Source organism: Vigna angularis, chromosome 7, assembly GCF_016808095.1.
Source record: "Vigna angularis cultivar LongXiaoDou No.4 chromosome 7, ASM1680809v1, whole genome shotgun sequence".
NCBI classification, from domain to species: Eukaryota; Viridiplantae; Streptophyta; class Magnoliopsida; order Fabales; family Fabaceae; genus Vigna; species Vigna angularis.
Genome location: NC_068976.1, coordinates 27,762,891 through 27,771,581, shown reverse-complemented (window position 1 = coordinate 27,771,581; position 8,691 = coordinate 27,762,891). Strand labels below are relative to the sequence as shown.

At 38.6% G+C, this 8,691-nt stretch overlaps 2 protein-coding genes across 10 annotated transcripts; both read right to left on the bottom strand.

The window, feature by feature from the left end:
• Positions 1 to 783: 783 nt before the first annotated feature.
• On the bottom strand, positions 784 to 4,371 carry LOC108338705 (uncharacterized). Of its 9 annotated transcripts, XM_052880011.1 has the most exons (5): positions 3,348 to 4,370; positions 2,940 to 2,972; positions 2,717 to 2,860; positions 2,191 to 2,223; positions 784 to 1,180 (listed from the first exon to the last, which is right to left on the bottom strand). In XM_052880011.1, the coding sequence occupies exon 1, from the start codon at positions 4,198 to 4,200 to the stop codon at positions 3,424 to 3,426; it is 777 nt and encodes a 258-aa protein (XP_052735971.1). In that variant the 5' UTR covers positions 4,201 to 4,370; the 3' UTR covers positions 784 to 1,180; positions 2,191 to 2,223; positions 2,717 to 2,860; positions 2,940 to 2,972; positions 3,348 to 3,423. The 9 variants fall into 9 exon arrangements, with proteins under 9 accessions (XP_052735971.1, XP_052735973.1, XP_052735975.1 ...); XM_052880013.1 differs by lacking the exon at positions 2,191 to 2,223 and having other exon boundaries at positions 3,373 to 4,371; XM_052880015.1 differs by lacking the exon at positions 2,717 to 2,860 and having other exon boundaries at positions 3,373 to 4,371.
• A 710-nt stretch (positions 4,372 to 5,081) lies between these two features.
• On the bottom strand, positions 5,082 to 7,708 carry LOC108336401 (root phototropism protein 2). Its single transcript, XM_017572840.2, has 4 exons — positions 7,542 to 7,708; positions 7,357 to 7,426; positions 6,136 to 7,257; positions 5,082 to 5,834 (listed from the first exon to the last, which is right to left on the bottom strand). The coding sequence occupies exons 1-4, from the start codon at positions 7,595 to 7,597 to the stop codon at positions 5,334 to 5,336; spliced, it is 1,749 nt and encodes a 582-aa protein (XP_017428329.1). The 5' UTR covers positions 7,598 to 7,708; the 3' UTR covers positions 5,082 to 5,333.
• Between the last annotated feature and the right edge of the window lie 983 nt (positions 7,709 to 8,691).

Genomic DNA, 8,691 nt, shown 5'->3' with positions numbered 1-8,691 from the left:
AATAAATTTTAGACTAAATTATCAATATAATTTAAACGTAAATTAAATAATTGAATTAAAATTTTGGACAATAACAAATCTGCGGAATCTACCAAGTTAGTAATCAGTTCAATACAGTATAAATTGGTAAACAAGAATTAGTTTCTAAGAATCCCTTTCGCTTCTAGTAATAATGTATTGTTCACAAAAACATTTAGGATGTTCCATCCCCTGATACAAGAAAACAACTACAAATAAATAAATTTAAAAAATGAAAGAGAATTGGATTGAATCCTAAATCCAAATTAAAGTAACATTAATAAAATATTAATTTTACATTCACTTCTATAACAACATTAATTCCTTGAAAGACTAACAAAAAGGGAATATTGAACATTAATTCCTTAGACAAGAACAGGAAATGGCAAAATGGTAAAAAAAAATCATCAATTATGATTTTGTCCTATGTCAATCCTAGCATACTGGAATAAATAGCTTAATGAATATTATTCAATAAACACTTGGAAAATGAAAACAATTAATCCATAAATTTGATTATACTTACTGAAACAACTTGAAACCTCGTAAGCTAGTAAAGAAAATATCGTGAAGTTTATGCTAATTAACTGGTGAACTTGTGAGTCCAAATAATTTTTGTTCCACATATTTGCTCGATAGAATGAGATAAATACATTTCTTTTGGTATATTACATCATGTTTTAAACAATGTAAACAATTATGAAAAGTTAATTGTAGCATTGTTTTAATTCCTGCTAATTCATCTTGATCAATCCAAACATAAGTTAAGCTAAAGATACATTAAACATCATATTTTAAACAATGAAATCAATCCAAACATACATGATTATTGTTGTTACACGTCCTCACGAATACTAATCATTGCCGTTTAATTAAATATTCAGGAGTTCACAAACTACATGCAAACTTCTTTAATAATCCACAAACTAAAGGTTTAGATCATTAATTATGTCAAGAATAATTAATTGGAGTTTAAAGAGTGAGGGCGAATAGTTGTTTTTTAATAACCAGTGAGCAAAAATATCCACTAGTGAAGAATGCGATATGCTGAACCTTCGCTTGACCAAGTTACGAAGAGTCCCTAGTTCCCACAACGGTTGCCACAAATTGGGTTACACCAAACAAAAATGCCCGCCATGCATTCTTCCCCTGGAGCAAGTGCCTACATACATTCAGAAATTTCAGAAAACCTCCATAACCAGCAAAAATGAGTAGTTTTTAAACGTACAGACTTTAAGTTGTACTATAAATTGCATTCAAACAAGCATATCTTTTACTTTAAGAGATTAAAACATTTCAGATTAAAGGCGTTACAGTGAAACTTCTTCCACCTACAGATCATATATGCATTGATATTTGTGGACACTGGAACAGATATGCAAGTTAGAATTTAATGGATGGCAGGGCCACTTGCAAGTAATAGGAGTGAACTCAACGAGTTTCAGCACCAAGTCTTAAGGAGCTTATTTAGCATTTCAACAAGAAAATGGCCTACATAAAATATAAAAACTTCGTATGTCCCAAAAGAATACTAATTTAATTTCATACATAACGAACAACAGAGAAAATATACTGTCATTATAATATTGCATTTTCTGATTTCGGTAATGAAACTCGAAAAATTATAAATGCCATATTCTATGCATTTCAGCAATCTATGAATAAATAGAAAAAAAGTTTTCAATGACCAATACTGGGGAGAATAGATTCCAATCAAGCCATACTGAGAGACAAACTTTTCCAAAATTGTAGAAATCATACGGTTTAGGCAGGGAAGGAAGAAAATAAGGGTTTCAATAATCCATTACACTGATATATTGTCTAATGATGTACCAGATGTGATAGAAAATACTAATCCAGAAGACCTATTTATTAATACTGAGAATTAAGTATTAGGTAGCATTAGAGCTTTAAAATGACGTGATAGAGTAATATTCATTACACAAGCACAAACCCACAAATAGAACAACAGAACCGACCCTAATTAAAAAAAGGAAACATGAATCCAGTTAAGAAACAGGATTGACAGTATGCTAACAGAGGGAAGAAGTAGCTCAAAATCAGTTAGTTTAAGGTAATCTAGATGCAGAAAAACTAAATTGTGTCTTTTTTTAATGTAATCTAGATTAATAAAGTAAGGTAACAAGAATTTGAGAGCAGAAGAAAACATACATCGCCAGAAGAAATAGAATAACACAACCGACCCTAATTAAAAAAAGGAAACAAGAATCCAGTTAAGAAACATGATTGACAGTATGCTAACAGAGGGAAGAAATAGCTCAAAATCAGTTCGTTTAAGGAATCTAGATGCAGAAAAACTAAATTGGGTCTTTTTTTAAAGTAATCTAGATTAATAAAGTAAGGTAACAAGAATTTGAGAGCAGAAGAAAACATTCATCGCCGGAAGCATGAAAATAAAAAACTCTTGGGGTTCTGTTAAGAGAGTTTAAAAGGAAATATAGTAGTCACTGCTTCGAAGGATATCATGGGTCACGCCAATCATACCAATAAACAAGAGAATATTAGAGTAAAGGAGGGGGGTGGGGAGTTCATTTTGAAGATTGAACATTAGCTCTTCGTAAAGGGGAAACCCCTGGAGGAGAGAGAGCTCCCCTATTTCTTGTTCTTTTCATTATTGAATAAAAAAAATTATTTCCTTTCCTTTTGCAATTCTTGGTTCCTAACAAATTGATCCTACCAGCCGGGTCTTCAGGATAGTGCCAGTGCTAGAGATGGAAGAAACACACATTTGGGCTAAGAAGGAAGAGTTGTCAGCGTTTGTAGGGGCAGACCGAATTGGTTGGATTGCTAAATTCTTTGAGGGTGTTGCAATACATTGGTTCTACGTTTGGAGCCAAAACTGGGAGTCATTTCCTATAGCTTGATATAAAGATTTTACAACGGTTATGGTAGCAGACTACCTTGACACAAGAACTGCAAACTGAGAATGGAACCTGCACAAAACAAAGCAGAGATGCTAACGATGAAACAAGGGATGGATACGGAAAAGGACAAGTAGGACCAGCGGCTAAATTTTGGCGAAAGAATAAAGAGTGACAAGAACTTCGATGACATTGTGTTAGAGGCTAGTGGTGACAAGACTTGTTCTTGGGCAAAAAAAATGAGTGTGAAAGTACCACAGAATTATACGATAGCTTAAATTGGAAATATCATCCAACTTCTTGAGCAGCTAACAATAACACAAAGCACATCCACAAAATTAAATGTTGAAAAAATAAACCTAAGTTGCAAGTACCACGAGTTAAAATTTCGAAACAATAAAGGATAAACAAACATCCAAATCAACATCCAGCAAAACTCTACATTACCCATTGCCAAATAAAAAACAAGCACCATATCGCAGAATCTTGATGATTGTCTCCATGGACCTGACCACGATCTCATTCAACGCCTACGACTACGCCTCTTCTTCCTCCGGCTGCTCTTATCATCCGAATCAGAGTCAGAACCTGCATCGGACTCCGACCCTGAAGATGAACTATAACTCCTCCGGCTGCGTATTGATCTCTTCCTCTGCTTCTTCCTCCTCCGCTTCCGTTCTTCCTCCGAATCAGAACCAGAACTACTCTCAGAGGAAGAATCCGATCCGGTGGCAGAAGATGCATCACTCCCACTGTCACTCTCACTATCTGAATCATAACGACGTCGTTTCTTTTCACTCTTCTTCTTCTTCTTCTTCCTCCTCCTCTTCTCCTTTTCCTCCTTATCATCACCATCAGGAACATCGCCATCCAAATCCAAATCATACGCGACAGGCGTATCGACCCTCAGTTTAGGGTTTTTAAGCTGTTGCGTCCGGGAAGGCCTAGAAATATAAACCCTCTCATTCTTGCACTCGTAAGTCCAGTGTCCGCTTTGGAAGCACTTCTGGCACTGCGCGGCGCCGCCAGAAGCGGATCTCGAAGGCTTGAGATCCTTCCTTTCGCCTAATTTCACGGCCTTTTCGGTGCTCATAAGATACATCTGCCGCTTCGCCTCCCTCTTCTCCTGCCATCGGCTGGGCCCCTCCTCCTTCTGCCCGTACGCATTCACGTTCCGCGCAGCCGCTGCCGCTGCCCGCTCTGCCTGGGCACGGCTAAGCCCCTTCGCCGCAGTCAACGCCGCCGCCTTAATTCTCTCCGCCGCGGCCTGAGATTTCTCTTCGCTCTTATTCGATGACATATTGAATATCGCTATCTATCTTCAAACGTGTATCTTATCACCGATAAATATTGGAATAACCCTCTGTTTTGCCTGTTCTTCTGTAGATTCCGGCGACGCATACATAAGCAGAGGCTAGGTTTTGCAATTTCGTGCTCCCAACGGGATGGAGGAATTAGAACAAGGAAATGACAAAGGTTATTTCTTGTCTGAGAAGGGTATTGGGCCCGAACTCAAATAAGTTGGCCCAATATTCAGCCGCAAACATGCGAGTTGCTATTTACACCATTACATTCATTTTTCAAATTTTGTTTCCTTGAATGTGCACTTCCCATTTTATAAATAAACCACCACCTCAAGCCACTGCAACCACCTCTGACCAGATTCATAAGAAAACAGGCTAAAATTCAATACATTGCATTATAGAGAATCCATTTATGATAAGAAATCAAAATCCAAATGCAAGAGATTAACGAAATCCTGAAAAACATGCAAAAGTAGTTATCACTAGTCTCTTGCTAGTGGTGTTGTTGGGAAGCAGCATTCTATTCCCTAATCTCTTTACAATTTTATTGAGCTGAGGTGGGAGTGAGAATTCAATTTGTTTGATACTGTTAGATCAAAAGGTTTATGATAACGATTTGACCTCCAAATCTCATCTAAATTTGGAAATTCTATATAATAATTTTGTATTTATCTATATTTTATGTTAATTTTTTTATGATTTCTTGAAGTTTACTTTCATATGGTTTTTATCAAGAACAAATCGTATTTATGTTTTATGTTAACTTTTCAAAACTGAACGTCTAGACAAATATTGATTAATTAATGTATTTGTCAAGTTTAAAAAATACAAGCAAGTGAAAATATGATGGCAGAAGCAAAGAAGATGGGAAGTTAGGTCCAATCAGAACATTGAATTGTAATTATCATTAATTCACACTGAAACTAGTATAAGAAATCCAATCACACTTCACTCTTTTTATTAATTACAAATTGACACCTTCATTACAAAAAAAATAACAATAAAGACAAAAAGAAACGTAACTAATTTAAAAAAAAAATACTTTTAACGAGGAGGGATGTATTTTGACTAAAAAAACATGGAAATTTGAATTCAGTAAGAACAGAGACGGTGGCTGACTGGAAGAAATCTAGGAAATGGAGAACCTTCGCCTTCTGGGCTTGGTCAAGTCCACCGGGGCATCGTCGATGTGTGACGTGTCCTTAGACCCATTCTTGAACGGGTTCAATTTGCTCAGTTTCTTCGACATGGATGAGAAAAATGTGGGCCTTTTAGCAGGCCCAGCAGTTTCCTTCCCAGACGACGACGTTCCTTGCACATTTTTCTGCAAATCGGTAATGTACATTTTCATCTTCATCAGTTCCGATCGCAACTCCTCGTTCTCCCTCACCAGCGACACGTCAGCTTGAAGCTGTTTCTTCTCCACTGCAGCTGCCACCGCCACCGCCTCCTTGTCCTCTGCCATACCACTCCTTAGGTGTAGTTGGTCGTAATACAGCGCGTGAAGCACGATCTGCAACGGCAATCGCTTGTTCTTCGACGCGTGCACACGCGCCTCGTATGATAGTTTCAGTGGGTCCATTACACTGCACACCTTCTCCTTCTCTATCTCGTCCAGGTCCGGGTGCACCTGCAACAACACGAGTGAGCGCTTGTGGAATTAGTTAGTTACTTCATCACTGATTAGGTCTAGGTTAGACTGTGCCTTTGCTAAATTCCAATTTGTAATTCTTGTACGAAAGAAATTGTATGATTAATGATATTTTAGACAAATTTTAATATAATTTTCTTTCAGTTAAAATTAATAAAGGTATAATTCAAACTAAAAATTTAGATAAACAAGCAACTAAGTACGGTGATTAAAAAAACGTTCTTGTCGTTTTCTTTAGTTAATCCTTTTTTCTGGGAACTAGATTACGTAATCTGTGTACCTTGAGGTAGATATCGACTGCGCGGTATAGATCATCGTCGGATTTTCTAGCGCCTCTGGGAATGAGGATGGATATGCCGTTGAACTTAGAGATGGAGAGTTCGCCGTAGGCGGCGATCTCAGCGAGGTAGGCGTCGACGATTTTGGCCACGCGCTGCATCGCGGCGGAGAAGTGTTCGTTGAAGTTGGCGCCTGCGTTGAACACCGTCGTGCTCTTCTCCTTTTCCACGAAGCCGGAGACGATCCTCCTCACGCTGTCCAGATCCAAGAGCCTCTCGCCGTCGTAGGTGAATGTAATCACGAGGAGGTCGTCCACCGTCACGTGCTCCAGGATCTCTGTGACACGCTTCTCGAGTTCGCGCTTGCACGAACTCGACGCGCGGAGATAGATCGCGCACCGCAGGAGACAGCAGAGGAAGTTGATTGGAAACGCTGCTTTCTCCGTCGGGAAGAGCGGGACAATAGACTGCAGAATCTCGCGTTGTTCGCTTCTTCTCGACTCCGAATCCGAATCGCCGGAATTTGACGACACGATTCCTCGTCCGCCGCCGCTGTGGTCGCGGACGAGCTCCCGCAGCGTGCGTTCGGTGTATGTGATCAACGCTCCGGCGATGGTTAGATACTTAGCGCCGCGCTGTTTCATGGAGGCAATCACCTTCGCGAAGGAATCTACGTCTAACACGGCGAGCTCCTCCGTCCACCAGTTCGGCGGGGACTGGCTCGGAAAGTTCGCCTCACTGCAAGCCTTGGAGCTAATTACGTCAACGAAGCGGTCAACGAGGTTGACTTCGGCGGCGAAGGGAAGAATCTGCTGGCAGGACTTGAGGACCGCGACGGCGCTGTGGAGAGTGGAGACGCCGACCTGAGAGAGGAAATCCTCCGTTCTTCCAGCGAGGTTTCCGTTGCAATATTCGTCGGTCATCTGCAGGAATACGGCGGCGCAGTGCAACGGAGCGACGTTGTGTACGGTGATCTCGAAATTGACGCCGTAACAAAACTTCGCTAATTTCTCGAAAGCTTCTTGGCCTCCAGGTATGTTCGTGAGGTCTATTCTGGTTAGGTCACTCTCCTCTGATTCCATTATCACCTTTCTGATGTAGTTGCTCTTTGCCGCCAGAATAAACTGTTAAAAAATCCAGCACTTACAAATTCAATACACAAATTCACAGATATAAGAAGAATTAATTATGAAGTTCCTTGTAAAAGTGAAAAATTTTGGTACCTTGTGTAGAGAAAAATCGGCTTCCCCTACTGTAACAATAACATCGGCTGGGATTTCTGGGGAGAAAATCCTGCAATAACAATTGACTCATGTGAATATTATTCCTATAACAACTAAAATTAGCTCATCCCTAATTGATTCATGAAATTGTGCATTGGAGAATGAAGGATTAGAGTGGTGTTTACCATTGCCCGGTTCTCTCCATGGCAAGGGATAATCTGGTGGGGCTGGGGGTTGCCATGGATGATGTTTCTTGGTTTTTCGTGGTCTGAATAGGATTAGGAGTTTGAGAGTAACTGCTTGTTATATGATATGCTTAGTTGCTGCTATAAGGAGATTTTCGATTCCTGTACATTCATTTCATTATTGTAATTGTTGTCTAGTAATGAGTTGAGTTTGTCACTGTGGTCCAAGTCTGGCATGCTTTCTTTTCACTGACTTGTTGTTATCTTATTTATCCTTTCATTAAAGTGATTCCTTTTTAAGCTGAGAGTATCACACTCTTCATAAGTGATTTTTAAGAAAGTTCATAGATTTTTTTATTCCAAAAGGGAGTAGGACAGTTGATAGATATGAAGAGAAAAAGCGAAGTAAATAACAGAGGTAGGTAATTATACAAGATTAGGAAAAGAGTAAACTAATTATGTACGATAAAAATTTATTATATATGTATCATTACTCTTACCTAATGATATTCCATGCCCTTGTCACCAGAATAAACTGTGTTAACTTTAGTGATATAAAAATTGAATATTATCTAGAAAAATAATATTATGAGACAGGATAAAATAGTTATTATATAAAGTTTTATATTTAAAAAAAAAGAAAAATAAGCAACAGTGTAAAATATCTAGGTCTGTCATACCATCATTTTTCTATTATCTATCGTATAAAAGCTATTTTACACGAGTTCAGAGACTACAGAATAATTTTTCATTGGTTAACTGTCACTGTCAAGGACTCAATATTCACAGCACTGAGTCCAATGCTGTTGCATTTTAAAAGCAGCAAGTAGCTTTTGCTGCTTTATACTCAAATTCATGTTCAGAGGCTATTCGCACCAGACTCACGGTTAATCCGCTAGCTGTTTCCAGACAAGTGGGAAGTTTGAAATTGACCTTTAGCAATGACAAATCTTTGGTAGCTACACGGCCTCTATTTGCTACTATTTTTTTTTTTTTTTGCCTGAGGTTATCTTATTCTGTTTCCTTTTTCTTAACCTACTTTCTCTGTTTTTCACTTTCTAGAATTTATTCCTTAAAGTTTAGGATTTCTAGAGTGTAGCTTTTCTTCACACATAATTTGCGCGTACGAGAGCTTGGAAAGTTATGCAGT